Consider the following 23,626-nt stretch of genomic DNA (forward strand, 5'->3'; position numbering starts at 1 on the left):
ATGCATGTAATTAATGGACAAATTAAGTCAACAGCTGTGCAAATAAAAATCGTTTGGTAATGGAGCAAGAAAACGAAATAACCTTGCAGAATGCACATTAGGCAGGTTCAAATATTTTAGGCTTTAAAATATTTTTATTAATTTCTTGGGCACTTAACTTTTTTCTTTATGGGTAATGCATTACGTATGTGTACCTCTGTGCTCAGTGTTAATACATGTGCCTGTGCACATGGTTGTGGCATATTGGATACTGCAAGATACTTTGTTAATCCTACTTTATAATGAAGCCATGCAAATAATCCTGGTAATACACTATAGAGGGTTTTTTTTTTTTATTTTTTTTTTTTATATACAAGGGAACGCTACTTGGTTGAGACAGAGCAGCTGATTGCCGTTCTAGTATGAAGGATGCGGCGTGGTTTTGGAGAGAAGTAGCTGCAAAGAGGCAAATAAAGTGCATTTGACCTCAAAAGCACAAAGAGGTCTATCCTAGAGATTATGTGTGCTCCTCTCTGGGTGACAGTACAAAGAAGTTTGTGTTAATAGATTGCAGTGGACCCACAGAAGTTTATTTTTCACATTCACAGGGAACTTTTTTGTAATAGATAAAATTGCAGACTTTATTGCACAAGCACTTTATTTTTGTATAAGGTTGGGGTTTTGTGGCAGAAGTCAAGTAATGTTGAAATCTACATATGAATCTTGTGTTATGTTTACGTTTGCATGTGAAATGTTTATTTTATCTATTTATTTGCACTAGTTAGTATTCATGAATTAGAGGTTAAACTTCAATAGTTTGAAATTTAAGTTATATAAATAGCACAATAGTGAGATATTTTATTATTTAATAGGATAGCGCACCCAAATTATGTGTGTGAACACATGACTATTAACCAGGAGTTCTAAATATGACCTGGACCAAGAAAGATTAAAAATTATATAGACATAACCATTGAATGAGCTGTGAATTTATCTCCTAGATACCAAAGTAGTGATATCAATGACAAATATTCACACTGACCTGTTTGTTGAAGAGCTTTATGCTGGTAAATTTGATTAAACAAACAAAAAAAAAACACTTTTAAAGTAATGCTAAAGTCTTATGTTATATTTAACTGCTCTGTGCAGAGGTTTTTCATAGAGCAGCCCAGATCCTCCTCTTTTTGGGGCCCCCGGCAAAGCAAGGCACGCTGTTGACCCATGGCTCTGTGTGTCCATGCACACATGGAGCCATGGCTCATCCCCTCCCAATCAGTCTCCGATTGGCTTACTGGCTGTGATTGACAGCCAACGGCTCCCACTGTTGCCAAAAGCCAATAAGTAGTGCAAGTCTCCAGAGAGGCAAGGCTCTCCTAGACATCGCTGGATCGAAAGAATGCATGAAGGTAAAAAAAAAAAAAAAAAAAAAACCTTCTGCCTCTACAACCTCTTTAATTACTTATATTAGCACAAACAGATATTGGTACAGCGCAATCTAGGTAATAAAATGTAGTGCAGACAAAGGGCTGGTCAAATGTAATACAAATAGAGCAGTTTTACCAGCTAAATTGTGACTGTTCGGAGTTCTGCTTGTACCACTGCAAGAGTCTGAAATGCTCTATGCCTATAAACTCAACAACACTTAATGGTAAAATGCTGCTAGGTATATGCCATGTATATGCTATGTATATCTATGTATAGTAATGCTGGCCATCAAACATGATGCTTATGGTGACAACAGTGCACCCATTCCCAGCCCAGCAGAAAATGCATTATCAGGTGGCTGCTTTGCATAAATGGAGGATTGTTTTACAGAAAAACACATTTAATAAACTCCAACTGCATGTTACCGGAGGTTGATACATTTGAAAATAAATACCTGGGATCCAAAAATTCAGCTTTCAAGATATTTACTTATAGAAACATGCATGCAGCTTAATCACTTAAGGTCCGAGCCTCTTTCTGAGATTTGGACAAGTTAAAACCAGGTTTTTTTGCTAGAAAATTACTTAGAACCCCCAAACATTATTACAGTGGTGTGAAAAAGTGTTTGCCCCCTTCCTCATTTCCTGTTCCTTTGCATGTTTGTCACACTTAAGTTTTTTGGAACATCAAACCAATTTAAACAATAGTCAAGAACAACACAAGTAAACACAAAATGCAATTTGTAAATGAAGGTGTTTATTATTAAAGGTGAAAAAAATCCAAACCATCATGGCCCTGTGTGAAAAAGTGATTGCCCCCCTTGTTAAAACATACTATAACTGTGGTTGTCCACACCTGAGTTCAATTTCTATAGCCACACCCAGGCCTGATTATTGCCACACCTGTTCACAATCAAGGCATCACTTAAATAGGAGCTGCTTGACACAGTAAGGTCCACCAGAAGATCCTTAAAAGCTACACATCATGCCGAGACCCAAAGAAATTCAGGAACAATTGAGAAAGAAAGTAATTGAGATCTATCAGTCTGGAAAGGGTTATAAAGCCATTTCCAAAGCTTTGGGAATCCAGCGAACCACAGTGAGAGCCATTATCCACAAATGGCGAAGACATGGAACAGTGGTGAACCTTCCCAGGAGTGGCCGGCCGCCCAAAATTACCCCAAGAGCGCAGCGACGACTCATCCAAGAGGTCACAAAAGACCCCACAACAACGTCCAAGGAACTGCAGGCCTCACTTGCCTCAGTTAAGGTCAGCGTTCATGTCTCCACCATCAGGAAAAGACTGGGCAAAAATGGCCTGCATGGCAGAGTTCCAAGGAGAAAACCACTGCTCAGCAAAAAGAACATCAAAGCTCGTCTCAATTTCTCCACAACACATCTTGATGATCCCCAAGACTTTTGGGACAACATTCTGTGGACCGATGAGACAAAAGTGGAACTCTTTGGAAGGTGTGTGTCCAAGTATATCTGGCGTAGAAGGAACACTGCATTTCAGAAAAAGAACATTATACCAACAGTAAAATATGGTGGTGGTAGTGTGATGGTCTGGGGCTGTTTTGCTGCTTCAGGACCTGGAAGACTTGCCGTGATAAAAGGAACTATGAATTCTGCTGTCTACCAAGAGATCCTGAAGGAGAATGTCCGACCATCTGTTCATGTACTCAAGCTGAAACGAACTTGGGTTCTGCAGCAGGACAATGATCCTAAACACACCAGCAAGTCCACCACCGAATGGCTGAAGAAAAACAAAATGAAGACTTTGGAGTGGCCTAGCCAAAGTCCTGACCTGAATCCTGTTGAGATGTTGTGGTATGACCTTAAAAAGGCCGTTCATGCTCGAAAACCCTCTAATGTAACTGAATTAGGACAATTCTGCAAAGATGAGTGGGCCAAAATTCCTCCAGGACGCTGTAAAAGCCTCATTGCACGTTATCGCAAACGCTTGGTTGCAGTTGTTGCTGCTAAGGGTGGCCCAACCAGTTATTAGGTTTAGGGGGCAATCACTTTTTCACACAGGGCCATGATGGTTTGGATTTTTTTTCCCCTTTAATAATAAACACCTTCATTTACAAATTGCATTTTGTGTTTACTTGTGTTGTCCTTGACTATTGTTTAAATTGGTTTGATGTTCCGAAACACTTAAGTGTGACAAACATGCAAAGGAACAGGAAATGAGGAAGGGGGCAAACACTTTTTCACACCACTATATCTATCTATCCATCTGTATGTCTATATGTATATATATATATATATATGTATATATATATATCTATATCTATTTATAACACCCTAGAGAATAAAATACTTTGTCACACCGTATTTGTGCAGCGGTCTTACAAGCACACCTTTTTTTAATGAAAAAATACAACAGTAAAGCTAGCCCAATTTTTTTTTTTTATATATTGTGAAAGATGACGTTACGCCGAGTAAACGGATAACCAACATGTCATGCTGCAAAATTGCATCCACTCGTGGCATGGCGACAAACTTTTACCCTTAAAAAAGGCGAGGTTTAAGAAATTCTACCAGATTGCATGTTTTGAGTTACAGAGGAGGTCTAGTGTTAAAATTATTGCACTCACTCTAACTATCACGGCGATACCTCACATGTATGGTTTTGAACACAGTTTGATCCAATAGATGTGGTGCTGTGGATATAGCACACTTGTTTGGCCACCTGTAATTCAGTGGTCCATTTTCTTTGGTAAGAGGCCCCAATGTGTTGATGTGCGGTGGAGGATAATTTCATGCTCACCTTATTGCGTCTGTCTACACACCGTGGGTGGTTACAGCTGTTTCCCTGAACAAGAACTAATTTTTTTGTTTTTAGCGCTGCACACATTCATCCTTTATGCTTTTTCTTGTTACCATACAATTTATGCCAGCTGCTTTATTAAAGTTAGCGCAGTGATTAATCTTGAATTTAATGTTTTGAGGCACAGAGGAGGTCTAGTGCTAAAATTATTGCTCTCACTCCAATGATCACGGTGATACCTCATATGTGTGGTTTGAACACCATTTTCATATGCGGGCACTACTAACATATGCGTTTGCTTAAGCACGCGAGCTAGGCGGGATGGGGGGGGTTACATTTTTTATTTTTCTTATTTCTTTTACTTTTTAGTTTTTACACCGTTCTTTAAAAAAAAAAAAATACCTTTATTCCTATTAGAAAGAATGTAAACATCCTTTGTAATAGAAAAAAAATCCCATGACAGGACCTCTTAACCACTTTCAGACCGGACCATTTTGCTGGTAAATGACCAGAGGTCTTTTTACACTTTGGCACTGCGCTGCTTTAACTGGTAATTGCGCGGTCATGCAATGTTGTACCCAAACAAAATGTGCGTCCTTTTCTTCCCACAAATAGAGCTTTCTTTTGATGGTATTTGATTGCCTCTGCGATTTTTATTTTTTGCGATATAAACGTAAAAAGACCGCAAATTTTGAAAAAAAAATGATATTTTCTACTTTTTGTTATTAGAAAAATCCAATAAACTCAATTTTAGTCATACATTTAGGCCAAAATGTATTCAGCCACATGTCTTTGGTAAAAAAAAAGTCAATAATTGTATATTTATTGGTTTGCGCAAAAGTTGTCACATCTACAAACTAAGGTACGTTTTCTGGAATTTACGCAGCTTTTAGTTTACGACTGCCTATCTCATTTCTTGAGGTGCTAAAATGGCAGGGCAGTACAAAACCCCCCCAAATGACCCCATTTTGGAAAGTAGACCCCCTAAGGAAATTGATAAGAGGCATGTTGAGCCCATTGAATATTTTATTTTTTTGCCTCAAGCGATTGAATGACAAAAAAAATTTTTTTTTTTTTTTTTTACACAAAGTTGTCACTAAATGATATATTGCTCACACATGCTATGGGCGTATGTGAAATGACACCCCAAAATAAATTCTGCTGCTTCTCCTGAGTATGGGGATACCACATATGTGGGACTTTTTGGGAGCCTAGCCGCGTACGGGGCCCCGAAAACCAAGCACCGCCTTCAGGCTTTCTAAGGGCGTAAATTTTTGAGTTCACTTCTCACTACCTATTACAGTTTTGAAGGCCATAAAATGCCAAGATGGCACAAAACCCCCACAAATGACCCCATTTTAGAAAGTAGACACCCCAAGCTATTTGCTGAGAGGCATGTTGAGTTCATGGAATATTTTATATTTTGCCACAAGTTGCGGGAAAATTACAAACTTTTTTTTTTTTTTTTAACAAAGTTGTCACTAAATGATATATTGCTCATGCATGCCATGGGCATATGTGAAATGACACCCCAAAATAAATTCTGCTGCTTCTCCTGAGTACGGGGATACCACATATGTGGGACTTTTTGGGAGCCTAGCCGCGTACGGGGCCCCGAAAACCAAGCACCGCCTTCAGGCTTTCTAAGGGCGTTACAGTTTTGAAGGCCATAAAATGCCAAGATGGCACAAACCCCCCCCAAATGACCCCATTTTGGAAAGTAGACACCCCTAAATTTAGGGGTACACTAGTGAGACTAGGTAATAAATGGCGGGTGCCCTGAAACTATAAAAAAATAACTAACCAACCAGCGTCACCTGTAACAGTTATATGGTGATCACTGGTGAAAGGGTTAACTAGGGGGCAATTAGGGGGCTTTATGCGGTAGTATATGGGGGTCCCTGGCGCTATAAAAAGCTGCAGCGAACCTAAATACCTACCTGCCTAACTAGCGTCACCTGTGACACTAATACAGCGATCAGAAAAACGATCGCTTATTAGGCTGGGTTCACACTGGAGCGATGCGGGAACGCCACGAATGCGCGGCGGGTTCCCGCATCGCATGCCTCCCGGCGGCAGTTCACACTGCCCTATGCGAACTGCTGGGAGTGTCAGTGAAATGTTACTGACACCCCCAGATCAGTTCGCATATCGCAGTGCGATCTGAAAACTCGGATCGCATGGTGTGAACACCCATGCGATCCGATTCTGCTGCGGGCCAAAAAAAGGGTCCCGTGCGAATTTGCGGCGGGTGCGGCGGGTGCGGCGAATGGCTGAACTCGAATCGCACAGAGATCGGATGTGATTTGCACTGCAGTGCGGTGCGAATCACATCCGTTCTCATAAACCGCTGCAATGTGAACCCAGCCTTAGTGACACTGGCGACGGGGGGTGATCACGGGGTTAAACCTTTATTGGAGGGGTTAGGGGGGTACCTTAGAACTAAAGGGGGCTAACCCTAACTGCCCTAACAGTTATTAGTCACAAATGACACCCGCCGGGTGATCAGGGGGTTAAACCTTTATTAGGTAATAAATGGCGGGTGCCCTGAAACTATAAAAAAATAACTAACCAACCAGCGTCACCTGTAACAGTTATATGGTGATCACTGGTGAAAGGGTTAACTAGGGGGCAATCAGGGGGCTTTATGCGGTAGTATATGGGGGTCCCTGGCGCTATAAAAAGCTGCGGCGAACCTAAATACCTACCTGCCTAACTAGCGTCACCTGTGACACTAATACGGCGATCAGAAAAATGATCGCTTATTAGGCTGGGTTCACACTGGAGCGATGCGGAAACGCCGCGGAAACGCCGCGAATCCGCGGCGGGTTCCCGCATCGCATGCCTCCCGGCGGCAGTTCACACTGCCCTATGCGAACTGCTGGGAGTGTCAGTGAAATGTTACTGACACCCCCAGATCAGTTCGCATATCGCAGTGCGATCTGCAAACTCGGATCGCATGGTGTGAACACCCATGCGATCCGATTCTGCTGCGGGCCAAAAAAAGGGTCCCGTGCGAATTTGCGGCGGGTGCGGCGGGTGCGGCGAATGGCTGAACTCGAATCGCACAGAGATCGGATGTGATTTGCACTGCAGTGCGGTGCGAATCACATTCGTTCTCATAAACCGCTGCAATGTGAACCCAGCCTTAGTGACACTGGCGACGGGGGGTGATCACGGGGTTAAACCTTTATTGGGGGGGGTTAGGGGGGTACATTAGAACTAAAGGGGGCTAACTCTAACTGCCCTAACAGTTATTACAGTCACAAATGACACCAATGCAAAAAATAAATAAAAAATATGACATTGGTGTCACTGTGACTGGGGGGCAGGGGTAATTGGGGGGGTGATCGGGGGGTAAAGGGGGGGTGCGAGTGTGCCTGGCATGTTCTACTGTGTGTGTAGAGTGTTGGTGCAACTTACTGATCCGCTCTCCTCCGTGTCGGAACGAAAAATACCGACACGGAGGAGAGAATACATCACTTCCTCTCCTGTGTTTACATTACAGGAGAGGAAGTGATGTCACCGGGGATTTCTATTCGTCGGGAGCGATCGCGAGGGGGTGGCCATGAATGAATGGCCGTCCCCTCGTCCGGGATCGCTCCCGAACGAATACCGACCGCCGCAGGCACCGGGCGGGGGCCCGATCGGGCCCCCGACCCGCGGGAGGCAAGGGACGTACATGTATGTCCTTATGCCTGCCCGTGCCATTGTACCGACGTACATCGGCGTGTGCCGGTCGGCAACTGGTTAAATATGAGATCTTGGGTCAAAAAACACAGATCTCATATTTACACTAAAATGCAATAATAAAAAAAAAAAGTCCTTTTGAGAGCTATGGGCGGAAGTGACTTTTTGACGGGCCATCTTCCCCTCACTCAGCTCCATGTCAAGCAGGAAGATTGATCCGATTGTGGAGGGAGGGGGGGGGCCCTCTCCCGCCACCGATAAAAGTGATCTTGCGGTGAATTTGCAGCAGAGACCACTTTTATCTGAAATTGGACCACTCACTGAAGAGGATACTGGGGTTATGGTAGCTAGCTGCTCCCACACAACAACGATATACCTCTTCAGTGCCGAAGTATATCGTCCTGAGATGGTCCGCAAGTGGTGAAAGTGAACCTGTGTGTATTTTTAAAATTAAAAAAAAAAACTCCAAAATACTTGCCTACAGGGCACTTTTTCACCCCCTTCCTACCCTGGTGAATTTTCAGCTTTCAGTATGGTCATGCTTTGAATGACAATTGCTTAGACATGTTACACTGTGACCATGTAAAATGTTTCCCATATTCTTCACACAAATAGAGCTTTCTTTTGGTGGTATTTAATCCTCGAAAATTAAAAAAAAAGAAAAAAAACGTTTTTTTCATTTGCGCTGATGTGTGCCAATGAGGCGGCACTGATGAGGAGGCACTAATATGCCACACTTATGGGCACTGATAGGTGACACTGATGGTCACTGTTAGGTGGCATGGATAGGCAGCACTGATGGCCACCATTGACTGGAATCACTAATGGTCACCGATTACTGGCACTGTGGGCACTGACAGCTGGAACTTTATTGTAATCAGGGCACTGATAAGACTATTCACACTTCTTGACCATAGTTTTGCCCATTTTTAATTAGGAGACTGAAAACAAGCAAAATGCAACTCTGTAGAGATATTATAATCAGTAAGCTTGTGCATTTTTTATGCAACATACAGTGGCAAAAAAAGTATGTTAACCCCTTGGAATTAACTGGTTTTCTGCAGTAATTTGTCATAAAATGTTCTTTGATCCTCATCTAAGTCCCAATATACAAAAACAAATACAATGTGCTTAAAAAATTTGCTTAAAATGTAAGTTAATTTTTGCAAAAAATCAGTAAAAGGTGACCTAACATCGGATCCCCTCCCTAACCCCCCCCAGGTCCCTGCTGTACTTTCCTCCCATGATCCTGAGCTGGCAAGCCTCCAGCAACCCACTTCAATGGTCTGTGCATTAGAAATCTCCACTGCCATCTCTCCTCTCCGTCGAGAGCTTCCAGTACAGACCAGACCGAGTCTGATTGGTCAGCGCCATCCATGTGACCGCCTTATGAGGCCTGGAGTATCTGGCAATTATGTGCGTCTTGGGAAATTGCTTTCCTTAAGCCGCGTACACACGGGCGGACTGTATGGCCAACTTAGTCCGTCAGACAATCCGACGGACAGTCCGTCCTACTTTCGAATGAACGGACTTGACCACACACGGATGCACAAACAGTCCGTCGAAAGTTTGCGCGATGACGTGTAAGCACGTACGACGGGACTAGAAATAGGTCGTGTAAATCCTTTCTGAGCATGCGCCATACTTAGTCCGTCGAACTAGCCTACTCACGAGCGGATTGTTCGCTGAAACCAAAGTACGACGGACAATATTACGGAAATTCCGAAATACTTAGTCCGCCAGACTGCACGCTGAAAAAGTCAGCTGAAGCCCACACACGAGCGGACTGTCCGCTGAAATGTGTTTCGACGGACTAAGTTGGCCAGACAGTCCGCCAGTGTGTACGCGGCTTAAGAGTTTTGAAAATTAAAGAGGACCTGTCTTGTAACTTGACTCTATTGAAGGATTTTTAAAGAGTCCTCTTACCTTAGCCCCATCAGATATTTTTAGACAGCGAAGAACGAAATATGTCGTAGATGGCAATTGGAATATAAATTTCCAATCATGTGAATTTTCTTTGAAGCGGGTCAAAAACCTCAGCAGCTCGTCTTAGATACCTGCCCATATCATCGATCTATCAATGCCATGCAATAACATGGTTCAATTCATCCAGTAGATTCTCTCGGGAGAATAGGTCATGCTCCCAAAACCCCCTAGGTACAAGTACTGTTTAAATTTACTGGGTCTGCACTTGGTTGTGATCAGGACTAGGAGTTATTGTTGTAATTTACTGTGCTGCAAAGCGGGAACAGAAAATTTTCATTACCATGTGCCAGAAAGTCTGTTGGCCACATTTTGAGCACCAGGTATCTAGAACACCTTTTTACAGAACAAACATTTAGACCATTTCAAAGGAAAAATGTTATTGCTTTGGTGGAAAACACATGTCCCACTTAAAGCAAAACTCCACATTCATTACAAAAAATATAAAAATTGGCCACACAAACCAGTTTGCATTTTAAATTTTACATTAAAAATTACCTTTCCATTCCACCTCTTCAGCTGATGTAATCACCACAGTTTCTTCCTCTACCGAGATAGCTATCTTCACACAGAAAGACAGTGCCGTAAAAGGTATAGAAAGTCAGAAGTAGAGCAAAGAGGAGTTGCAGCAATCCCGCAGGCAATGCTGGTTGCCCTTTGCCTTCTGTTTTTGTTTACCTAAATTTTTAAATGAACCCATCAGGAGGAAAATATAAGAACTACTATTACTTCCTGTTGAAGTTGCATGCAATAGGCTGGTTATTGTTACTTTTGATTCATCAATTAGTGAAACTACAAAAACAAGTTAACAATGGCAGCTCCCATATTTCTCTCCTGACAAGTTCTAATATAAATAGATTTATATATATAAAATAGGGAGGAAAATATATCTTCAAATAAAACAAAAAAAAATGAAAACCATATTTACAACAACATACAATCTAATAGCGAGAGAAATAAAAGGTAGCCGAAACACTAAACTTAAATATTACCTTTTTATGAGAAATCAGCAAACAGTTTGAATGCTCATGTTCACATGAAACTTCATAATCTGGAAGCAGGTCGGTCATCTCTTGTACAAAGTGAATGACTTCTTCATGCCAAGGCACATTTGCCATTGTTAAATTGCTAGCTGAACTTTCACCACAGTATGTCACACCCTACAAGATACAATAGAATCAAAAAAAATATATATATAAATACTATGTGAAAAAGTTACATAGCATCTAGAGAACACTAGAGGACAAGAAGTGGCAATAATAATGGCAAATTCTATATTTACACACAATGCGCTATTTAAGTATACTGATGTCTGCACAAGGCATCAACAGACCCGAGTCATACAAAAGAGACATTTTTAACCACTTAAGGACCGAGCCTCTTTCTGAGATTTGTTGTTTACAAGTTAAAACAGTTTGTTTTGCTAGAAAATTACTTAGAACCCCCAAACATTATACATTTTTTTTCTAACACCCTAGATAATAAAATGGCAGTCATTGCAATACTTTGTCACACCGTATTAGCTGTCTTACAAGCGCACTTACCCATAAAAATCTCCATAGGTGACGTTTAAAAAAAATAAAAAATCTACAGGTTGCATGTTTTAAATTACAGAGGTGGTCTAGGGTTAGAATTATTGCTCCCTCTCCACTGATCACAGCGATACCTTACGTGTGGCTTGAACACAGTTTTAATATGCGGGCAGTACTCATGTATGCGTTCGCTTTTGCACGCGAGTTTGATGTGGCGGGGAGCGTTTAAAAAATTTTTTTTTCTTATTTATTTTATCTTTTTTTTCTACACTGTTTAAAAAATAAAAAAAAATTGTCACTTTTATTCCTATTACAAGGAATGCAAACACCCCGCGTATTGGCGGTGAGACAAAATTGAGCTTTTTGGCCACAACCATAACCATAACATTTGGAGAGGAGTCAACAAGGCCTATGATTAAAAAGGTACACCATTCTTACTGTGAAACACGGAGGTGGATCGTTGAAGTTTTGGGAATGTGTGAGCTCAGGAAATTTGGTCAAAATTGATGGTAAGATGACTGCCATCAAAAAATACTGGAATAACATTTGCATTCATCAGTCAGGAAGCTGCTCATGGGATGTACTTGGACATTTCAACATGACAATGATCCAAAACACAAGGCCAAGACAACCTGTCATTGGCTACAGCAGAAGTAAAGTAAAGGCTCTGGAGTGGCCATCTCAGTCTCCTGACCTCAATATCATTGAGCCACACTCTGGGGAGAATTTAAACGTGTTTAAGCAAGACAGCCCAAGAATTTACAGGAACTGGAGGCTTTTTGCCAAGAGCAATGGGCAGCTTTACCATCTGAGAAGATAAAGCCTCATCCACAAATACCACAAAAGGCTTCAAGCTGCTATTGATGTTAAAGAGTGCAATACACGGTATTAAGAACTGGGGTATGTAAACTTTTGATCGGGGTCATTTGGCTAGTTTCTGTTGTCATTAGGATTTAAAAAGAGTAAACACAGTTGATTGATAACCCTGAGTGAAAGAAAAGTTTGTTATTCATATTCTCTAAAAAATGGCCAAGAAATCATAAATTCTGCCAGGTAATGTAAACTTATGAGCAAAAACGGAGATATCTCTATCTCTCTCTCTCTCTCTATATATATATATATATATATATACACACACACACACACACACACACACACTTTGGTCTGTTATATACAAAACAATGTTAAAGTGGAGTGCACAGAAATTAAACAAACTGAAAAAAACAGCTGAATTCAGGGGTCTAAGTGTTTTTGCACATAACCTTTACCTAACCTTCTAGCATGGCTTGGGAGCCTTAAAGTCCACAGAATTTAGTAATACAAATACAGGCTTTAGATATAAGTTTGCCAGTATTTAGCCCTAATAGCCAGGTAAAAAAATAAAAAAAAATTAAAACAGTCTTCTAATATTTAAAAAATATAATAAACAAGGATGAGATGAAAAAGACTGAAAAAAAATAAAAAAATAAAAATGATATTTTCTAATTTTTGTTATAAGAAAAATCGAATAAACTACATTTTAGTCATACATTTAGGCCAAAATGTATTTAGCCACGAGTCCTTAGTAAAAAAAAATGTCAATAAGCGTATATTTATTAGTTTGCGCAAAAGTTATAGCGTCTACAAACTAGAGTACATTTTCTAGAATTTACACAGCTTTTAATTTATGACTGCCTATCTCATTTCTTGAGGTGCTAAAATGGCAGGGCAGTACAAACCAACCCCCCCCCCCCCCCAATGACCCCATTTGGAGAAAGTAGACACCCCAAGGAAATTGCTGAGGGGCATGTTGAGCCCATTGAATATATTTTTTTTTGTCCCAAGTGATTGAATAATGACACCAAAAAAATAAAGTTTACAAAAAGTTGTCACTAAATGATATATTGCTCACACATGCCATAGTTATATGTGGAATTGCACCCCAAAATATATTCTGCCGCTTCTCCTGAGTACGGGGATACCACATATGTGGGACTTTGAGAGCCTAGCCGCGTACGGCACCCCGAAAACTAATCACTGCCTTCAAGATTTCTAAGGGTGCAAATTTTAGATTTCACTCCTCACTACCTATCACAGTTTCGAAGGCCATAAAATGCCAAAATAGCACAACCCCCCTCCCCCCCAAATGACCCCATTTTGGAAAGTAGACACCCCAAGCTATTTACTGAGAGGCATGTTCAGTCCATAAAATATATATATATATATATATTTTAAATTGTTTATTTATAGCAGCAAATGGGTCCACATAGACCAACAGGTTACATACTTTCCACATATCCCACAGAGAGAAAGGCAGTACAGGTAATACATCATCAATTCTCTGCTAGCCTTATCAAGAGTAAAAAGAAAAAACATCAGCATGTGGAGTTGTGAATTCTCATCGTCCCGTGGCCTCACTTCCCAGTTTCTTTTTAACTAACTTACATTGGTACCACCTCCAATATATGGAGGGGGAGGTGAAGTATAGGAGTAGGAAAGAGGGGAAAAAGAGAAAAAAAGGGGGGGGGGGTGAATCAGGTATGGGGGTATAGGGAGAGGGGTGGGGGGGAAGCAAGGTGCGTTACTCGATCATGGAGTGCTCAGATAACCAATCGGAGTTGCAGTTACGGGGCCTCTGTCCATGGCCACCATACTCAACAAATCTTTGTCCCTGCCTGCGGCATTATGTGTCCGTGTCAGATGCTCTCAGGGCCTGGCCCTCAGCCCAGTATATAAACCCATTCCAGCCCTGCCAGGTTTTAGTGAAGGTCTCCTCTCTATTTTGCGCTGTGAGGATAAGGTCCTCCATTTTCCTGATGTCCTCCACCTTACGAAGCCAGAGGTCAATGGTCGGCGGAAGGGGCGATTTCCACTGGAGTGGTATGCAGGCCTTAGCTGCATCAAGTAGGTGGCGAATCACTGATTTCTTGTAATTCCTGTCAAGGATATCAGAGGCGTGTAAGAGAAAGAATGCTGGGTCGTCTGTGAGGGGCCGGGCCGTGAATTGTTGTACTGTCTCGCGTACCACTTTCCAGAAGTGCGTAAGTTTAGGGAAAGACCAGAAAATATGTAGCATGGTCCCTTTGTCAGTGTGACATCTCCAACATAGGTCTGATGTATTCGGGTAGAGCTGGTGGAGTAGCGAAGGGGTCCTATAGCACCGTGAGAGAATTTTGTAATTTGTTTCTTGGATCTTGGCACAGGTAGAGAATTTACGTGTAAATCGGAGAATACGCTGTCTCTTGGTGTCATTGAATTGGCAAGCTAACTCTTTTTCCCAGTTGAGTAATCCCGGGGGAATAAAGTCTGCTGAGGGAGCATTTAAAAGGTTGTAGGTCAGTGAAAGTGTGTGTGGAAGGACACCCGCGTCAGTGCATAGCCCCTCCAGGGATGTGAGCGTCTTCCGTGGGGGGGGGGGGGGGGGGGGGTGGTATCATAGAGAGGAAATGTGTTAGTTGGAGTGTCCTCAGGAAGTCTAGACGGAACGGGCCCGTAGGATCTAGGAAATTCGCCATCGTTTTCCAGCGCCCACCAGAACTGAAGTGGGAAGCTTGATGTAGGCCCGCCTCCCCCAGACTCCGAAGACCTCCATAATACAGACCCGGAGTAAATAAGGGGTTGCCTATAATAGGGTAAAGGGGTACGTTCGAGGAGGTGAGGGACGCTTGCGAAATTATTTGAGCAAAGACCCTCACCGAGTTACCAGTGGGTGACGTTTTATCTCCACTGGCAGTGCTGGGTAGCACCATGGCGCCCCCCTGAGCAGGATCACACTTTGGGATTGTTCCAGCCTGGCCCATAGCTTGGTTCGAGTCCATGAAATATTTTATATTTTGCCACAAGTTGCAGGAATATTACAATTTTTTTTTGCACAAAGTTGTCACTAAATTATATATTGCTCACACATGCTATGGGCATAAGTGAAATTACACCCCAAAATAAATTCTGCTGCTTCTCCCGAGTACAGGGATACCACGTGTGGGAGACTTTTTGGGAGCCTATCTGCGTACAGGACCCCGAAAACCAAGCACTGCCTTCAGGATTTAAATATAAAACGCTACCAAAAAAAATTGTTAGCGATCGCAGGGATCAGGCCTGACTCTGCGAATGCTGCAGTTATGTGTTTAGTGTTTTGTAAGTGACAGTAATCGATGGATACTGCACTTGGGTGGGCTGGGCGGAAGGGCAAAACGCAGGTGCTAGCAGGTATCTGGGCTGATCCCGCTAACAATGCATTTTTTTGGAACCCTAAACTGCTGGGGACGCTGGTATAGATCTGATCAGATCAGATATTGATCTGTTCAGATTCTATACCACTACAGGAGGTGTATGCTTTGCGCATGGGTGTTGGCGGTACTGGCACTAACCTAGCACTGCCTGGGGCGATGCAAACCCTGACCCTAAAACCTATCACCCTCCGGGTGATCAGGGGGTTAAACCTTTATTGGGTAATAAATGGTGGGTGCCCTGATGCTATAAAAAGCAAACTAACCAGAGTCACCCGTAACACTTATACAGTGATCACTGGTGAAAGGGTTAACTAGGGGCAATCAGGGGGTTAAAATCTTTATTAGGTAGTATATAGGGGTACCTGACGCTATATAAAAACCTGACGGGGAACCTAAATAACTAACTGGCTAACCAGCGTCACCAGTGACACTTATACGGTGATCGCTGGTGAAAGGGTTAACTCTAGGGGCAATCAGGGGGTTAAAATCTTTATTAGGTAGTATACGGGGGTACCTAACGCTATAAAAACCTGGTGGTGAACATAAAAAATAACTAGCTACCTAGCGGCACCAGTGACACTAATGCACCGATCAGAAAAACGATTGCTTAGTGACACTGGCAAAAGGGGGTGAAAGGGTTAACTAGGGGAAATCAGGGGGTTAAAACCTTTATTAGGTAGTATATGGGGGTCCCGGACGCTATATTAAAAACCTGACAGGGAACCTAAATAACTAACTGGCTATCCAGCGTCACCAGTGACACTTATACGGTGATAGCTGGTGAAAGGGTTAACTCTAGGGTCAAACACTGTATAGGTGTCACTGGTGACGCTGGATAGCCAGTTAGTTATTTAGGTTCCCCGTCAGGTTTTTATATAGCGCCCGGGACCCCCCATATACTACCAAATAAAGGTTTTAACCCCCTGATTGACCCTAGTTAACCCTTTCACCCCCTTTTTCCAGTGTCACTAAGCGATCCTTTTTCTGATCGCTGCATTAGTGTCACTGGTGCCGCTAGGTAGCTAGTTATTTCTTTAGGTTCACCGCCAGGTTTTTATAGCGTTAGGTACCCCACATACTACCCAATAAAGGTTTCAACCCCCTGATTAACCCTAGAGTTAACCCTTTCACCAGCGATCAGGGGGTTAAAACCTTTATTGGGTAGTATATGGGGGTACCTAACGCTATAAAAACCTGGCGGTGAACCTAAAAAAACTAGCTACCTAGCGGCACCAGTGACACTAATGCAGTGATCAGAAAAATAATTGCTTAGTGACACTGGCAAAAGGGGGTGAAAGGATTAACTCTAGGGCAATCAGGGGGTTAAACCTTTATTAGGGGGGGTGGGGGGGGGGCTACCCTGGACCTAACACTAACTGCCCTGACACTTTTTACTGTCACAACTGACACTAAATGCAGCGATCAGTAAATAAATGATCACTGCAATCAGTGACACTGTGACTGGGAGGGGGGGGGGGGAATCGGGGGGTGATTTGTGTGCCTATGTGTACCTACATGTCAGTGTAGTGTTTGGTGCACTTACTATGTGTTCTCCTCGCAGTCCAGTCAAAAAGACCGCCCCGAAGAGAATGACATCACTTCCTCCCTGCCTGTGTTTACACTACACAGGCGGGGGAAGCTTCTCATTCGCCTGGAGCGATCGAGAGGGGATGGCCAGAAAACAATGGCCATGCCCTCATCCCGGATCGCTCCTGAAGTGAAACAGACAGCCGCAGCCAGCGGGAGGGGGTCCGATTGGACCCCCCACCCGCTGGAAGGCAAGCACGTACATGTATAATTGTATTTCCCTGGTGTATAGGTTGACTTTAAAGTTTACAAGTTCTACAAGTGCTTTCCTCTCTCCTTTTGTCAGCATGTTCACTTTCAGCAAATGTGAACTGCAGTGTAGCCTGATTGACGCCACATGCTGGCCCTCCCTCCGTCTGTGCACTGCTATATTAGAGATTACAAGAGGTTGGTGTTTAGCCAGATTTAAACATTTACACTAACTTGTTTGTAGAAATTATTTTTGCTGAATTAAAACTCCATTATTGTTTATAGATCTGCCCAGAGCAAAGTTTTTAGTCTATTTAAAGCCACGTACAGCAGCCGGTTCAGCAGAAGCCGGGCGAACGTATGGCTTATATCGAAGGGGCATAACCGAAAAAAGGTCTGCTGATTGGAATCCGACCAGTGCACTCAGCCAATGGCTGAGAGTGTTCACTGGTGAGTTTTGACGAGGGGGGCCATCCCTCTGTCAGAACATAATAGCTTGGTGGCGAGATCCCTGTACTAACATCGGATAGCTAGTATAGCAACTTCTCCCAAGCTCTTTGGGGGTTTTTTTCCTTTCAGCCCACTGGGTTGAACAAAAGAAAAACTGCTAGTGTGTACCAGGCTTAAGTGTTCAAAACTAGATTAATATTTGTAAAAAAAAAAAAAAAACTGTACCCATTTGAAGATTGGCTTCACTTTGTATGAATATTGTTTTTATTTCAGCTGCTTTTAAAATATTACTTTTACAAAGTGAATAACTTCACAAAATGAAGTCAAAAAGTGTAAAAATTAAGGAGCTATAGTTTGAGCAGTAAACTAGCTATGCGCATGACAAATGTTATTATAATTGTATAAATTTGCTTGCTCACACCTCTTTTACAGCATATAGGCTTGAATCAGTATAGAATGCTGTGCTTGAATCCTGCAAAGCTAATCTCCAAGCTGTTCGGTTCCACAAGTGGTGGCATTCAGTCAGCAAAGTTCACAGTTAAATAGATTTGAAATTCGCTTTGCCATCTTGGCACAGTGTTGCTATGTGAATAGAATACACTGGATTGGTAACATTAATGAGGACTGCATAATCCAGAATAAGTATTTTTAAGCTGTACTAGTACAAGGTAAGGGAATTCTGTATAAACACTGGCAAGGTGGATTTCTTTGTTTCTTTTTTAAAATTCCTCTGACAGCCCTGTCCATGGAAAAGAAAAAAGCATTAGGTTATCCATGTTTTATTCAATAGTCTGCAATAGACTTCCTAATGCATTTGGCAGAGTGAAAAAAAAAAAAAAAAATCAGTAGTTTGTCCATTTATGCTTCACAGTCTTTGCTATGGGATTAACATAACATTAACTTTCTTCAAGTATAATGACCTAAACTATAAGCAGAGCAGCTTTGTTTTTGACGTACAGATGTACAAAATCAAAGTATCATTTATACTAAAACGTTATGGAGATTTTATAAAGCATAAAATCTAGGACCTGCAATTTTTAACTGTCATTTTTAACCACTTCAGCCCCGGAAAATTTGGCTGCTGAACGACCAGGCCATTTTTTGCGATTCGGCACTGCGTCGCTTTAACTGACAAGTGCACAGTCGTGCGGCACTGCACTCAAACAAAATTGATGTCCTTTTTTCCCCACAAATGGAGCTTTCTTTTGGTGGTATGTGATCATCTCTGTGGTTTTTATTTTTTGTGCTATAAACAAAAAAAGAGTGACTATTATAAAAAAAAAAAACCAAAGAAAAAAAAACCAACAACAATATTTTGTACTTTTTGCTATAATATCCCATTTAAAAAAAACAAAACCAAATTTTTTCTTAGTTTAGGCCGATACGTATTCTACATATTCTTGGTAATAAAAATCGCAAAATAAGCATATATTTTTTTTTTTTTATTTTAATCTTTAAACTTTTTTATTTTATTTGCTTTATATTCAGATTTACAAATATTGCCACAAAGTAATCACATACAATAATTCCCCTTACAGACAAATTTCCCATATCCCCCCCTCCCATCCTCCCTCCCCCTATCAACCCCCTCCCATTCCCTCCGCCAATAATATTCCATTCACAAGTTATACAAAAGAAAATTTTAAATAACATCAAACTTAAACAAATTACACATTCCCTTCTCTCATCCCCCTCCCCACCTTACATTCATTCCCTCCTTCATCCATCACTCTTGCAACTTACTCACCCTTTCACATTACTCACCCCACTTTCCCCATATTTTAACAAACTTCCCATAATTACCTCTTTTCCTATATATGTATTCCTCCTTTTTTATGTTATCTTTCACCCTTTCCATCCATTCCTTTACTGTAGGCGCTTCCCTCCTCTGCCATTTGAACGCAATTAATTTCCTCCCCTGAAAAAAGGCATCTAATGACCGCTGTGTGGATATCCCTTCATACCTCCTCTTCTTCTATCAATCCCATTATACAGATTTTAGCTTCTACTTCCAATGATAACCCAAACACCTTATTAATTTTCCCTATTATTCCTACCCAATATCTATATAATCTTGGGCATCGCCAAATCATATGTATTAAATCTCCTCTTCGGTCCCCACACCTTTGGCATTCTGCATCCTGTCTACTTCCAAATCTAAACAATTTAAGAGGAGTGTAATATACCCTATGGATTAAATACATTTGAGATATACTATTTGATGGAGATAAGGAAACTTTCGCCCCCAGTGCCAGAACCTTTTCCCACTGTTCTACCGATATTGGGCCCACCTCTCTTTCCCATTTTGCCTTTTTTTTCTCCTCTATTACCCCTTCTTGTTCTGTTCCCTTTAGATACCTATAGATCTCAGAAATACCTCCTTTCGATATATTATAGCTTATGATTCTCCTGAGTGCAGGCATCTTACTCCATTCCAACTTCCTGTTTCTAAATTGTGCCTCTAACGCATGTTTAATTTGTATATAATTAAGGAGGTAATAAGCCGGTAACCCATATTCATCCCTTAGTTCCTGAAATGTTTTCAGTCTCCCGTCCTTATATAGTTGTACTAAGAAGTGTATGCCCCTCCGATCCCATTCTACTAATCTCTCCATTTTCTTAATTTCCTCTAAGTTTTTATTTTCCCATATTGGTGAGAATTCTGTATATCCTCTGTACCCCAATATTACTTTTACCTCCTCCCAACACTTTACCATCAGTTGGACTGTGGGGCAGCTGGTCCTAAATGAGTCGGCTTCCACGGCTTCCGCGACCGTATTATGTGGAGTATCCCTCCCCAGGGGTCCACCCCCCCTTCCTGTCACTGCCACCAGGTTACCTACCCTCATATACTGTAATTGGGCAGCCAGAAAGTAGTATCTCATATTAGGTAGTGCCATCCCACCCATTTCCCTTGGTCTCTGTAGTACTTGTAAGCTAATTCTTGCCACACTGTTTTTCCATATCACCTCTCTAAACAAACTTTCCATTTTTTTAAACCAATATTTTGGAATCCAAACCGGTGAGTTTTGTATAACATATAATATTTGAGGCATCCACACCATCTTAATTAAGTTGCACCTACCGGCTACTGACAAGGGAAGGTTCTTCCATATTCTAATTTTACGTTTTAATTTTGACATAAGTGGAACTAAATTCCCTGCTATATACTGCCTTGGGTCTGCCGTCATATTCACTCCCAAGTACTTCATTTGTTTAACTGTTTCTATTTGGGATACCTGTACTGGCAGTGGGGTATCGAGGGGGTCCACTGGTAGGAGGGCAGATTTTTCCCAGTTAATTTCAAGTCCAGAGAAATACCCGAATTCTTTTATCAGGGTCATTGCCGCCACCAGTGAGGGCCCCGTGTCCCCTAATAACAGCAATACATCGTCTGCATACAAGGCAACCTTTTCCTCTTCGTTCCCTCTTTTAAACCCCCGGATATCCTTCGCCTCTCTCAAGGCTATAGCCAGAGGCTCCATCGAGAGGGCGAAAAGCAGGGGCGACATAGGTCACCCCTGTCTTGTCCCCCTCTCCAAATGGAACCCCTCTGAACATTCCCCATTTATTCTCACTTTCGCCCTAGGGCCTGTATACAGTACTCTTATCCATTGCATAAATCTCGGACCAAATTGAAATTCCGCCAACACCCTCCTCAAATAATGCCACTCCACACTATCGAAGGCTTTTTTTGCATCCAAGGACATAACTGCTCTATTCCCTTTGTTTTCTGAAGGAATCTGAATGTTTAAATAGGTGCGTCTCACATTCATATTTGTGGACCGCCCTGGGATAAACCCAGTTTGGTCCTGATGTATTAGTTTTGGTATTATGTTTTTTACCCTTGTTGCAAGTACTTTTGCCAAAATTTTAACATCTGAACACAATAACGATATAGGTCTATATGATGCGGTCTCCAATTGGTTTTTCCCTTCTTTTGCTAGGACCACCACTGTGGCCTCCATCATTGATTGCGGCAGCTGTCCTGCTTCAAAAATAAGCATATATTGGTTTGCACAAATGTTATAGTGTCTAAAAAACAAGGGATAGATTTATAGCATTTATTATTATTATTTTTTTCTACTAGTAATCGGTGATCTGCGATTTTTTTATCTGGACTGTGACATTGGCATTTATACAGCGATTTGTGCTATAAAAATGCACTGATTATTGTAAAAATGTCACTGGCAGGGAAGGGGTTAACACTAGGGGGCGATCAAGGGGTTAACTGTGCTCCCTCTTTGTTCTAAATGAGGGGGGGAGAGGACTGTCTAGGGGAGATGACAGATCGCTGTTCATACTTTGTATGATGATCAGATGATCAGTCTCTTCTCCCTTCAGAGAACTGGAAACTGTTTTAACACACACATAGATCCTGGTTCTCGTGTGTTACAAGTGATCGCGGGAGCCCCTAGTGGCAACAGGGCGAAGCAACGTTACATAACACCATCTCACCCAGCCGTGCTATTCTGCCGCAGTAAAACTGCGGCAGCTAGTCGGCAAGTGATTAAAGTTACAACCACACTAAACCAGGTTGATGGTGTCCCTTAGAAACTACTGACTTTCTCTCTATACCCACAGCATTAATTTAAAGTGGCAGAAGCAGTAGGTTTATTTGTTATCAAAATCGTATGGGTATGGTGACTACAGCAATAGCCTGGGCACAGTCTTGAGCAATGGTACACACAGTTGTGAGAAATAAAATAAATCCCTAGGATTTACAAGCTTTAACGCAGATGTAACGCAAATATGCGGCTTCGGCTTGAAGGGGTTGCACCAGGGTGATGCATGGAGCTGCACACAACCCTGGTACCGTTTTTAGAGCAGACGGTCTGCTTTCTTCAGCCAATAAGCCGATTGGCTGTTATCCCAAGCTGCGGGAGAGGACTTCCCTGTCGCGGCTTGCCCGGGCTCTCCCGTCCCACCAGTCGGCACGTCCACCAGCTGGCCAGAGACATGAATGAAGCCGGAATCGGCTTCGATTGGGTCTCGAATCTAGTAACCTGGAAGCGATATCATGACATCACTTTCGGTTTACAGTAGACTTAAAGGGGCCAAATTAAAACAAAACATTATAGCATTCAAAACTGCCAAACTTGCCGTTTTGAATGCTTAAGTGCAAAGGAGAATTTTGGGGACAGCAATAAAAAGTGGTCAGAAAAAAAAAAAGGGACCATGTTTAAAAAAAAAAAAAAAAAAAACAAAAAAAAAAAAAATGTAAAGCCCCCTATCCCTCCGTGCTCGTGTGCAGAAGAAAGCGCATACGCAAGTCACGCCTGCAAATGTAAACAATGTTCAAACCACACGAGGTATCATCATGATCGTTAGAGCGAGAGCAATAATTTTACCACAATACCTCCTCTAACTCTAAACTGGTAACCTGTAGACCTTTTTAAAAGAGTCGCCAATGGAGATTTTTAAGTACTGTCGTTTGTCGCCATTGCATGAGTGCGCGCAATTTTAAAGCATGACATTTACTTGGCATAACATTATCTTTCATATTGCACAAAAAAATTGGGATACTTTATTGTGCTTCTTTGAATCATGAAGTGTATTTCTTCTGAAAGAATTGCATTTGAATGACCGCTGTGCAAATACAGTGCGACATAAAATATTGCAATAATCGTAATTTTATTCTCTAGGGTCTCTGCTAAAAAAAAATGTAAAGTTATAATATAAATATATATACACCGAAACAACTAATCGATTAATCGACAACGAAAATTAATCGATTGCTATTTTTATAATTAATCGGCCAGTAACATAATGGGGTTAAAAAAAACAAAAAACTAAAATGAGCCCACT

The 23,626-nt window shown here is 41.8% G+C and overlaps 1 protein-coding gene across 2 annotated transcripts in view; it reads right to left on the minus strand.

The window, feature by feature from the left end:
• Positions 1-23,626, minus strand: part of LOC143983070 (S-adenosyl-L-methionine-dependent tRNA 4-demethylwyosine synthase TYW1-like) — a 321,868-nt gene that overhangs the window by 21,488 nt on the left and 276,754 nt on the right. For both annotated transcript variants that reach the window (XM_077482324.1, XM_077482323.1), the window contains exon 15: positions 10,845-11,012. In XM_077482324.1, the coding sequence (XP_077338450.1) occupies positions 10,845-11,012 (168 nt within the window). The remainder of the gene's footprint in view (positions 1-10,844; positions 11,013-23,626) is intronic.

This window comes from Lithobates pipiens, unplaced genomic scaffold, assembly GCF_037356315.1.
Source record: "Lithobates pipiens isolate NorthernLeopardFrog02 unplaced genomic scaffold, aLitPip1_a1.2 Scaffold_16, whole genome shotgun sequence".
In the NCBI taxonomy this organism is placed as follows: domain Eukaryota; kingdom Metazoa; phylum Chordata; class Amphibia; order Anura; family Ranidae; genus Lithobates; species Lithobates pipiens.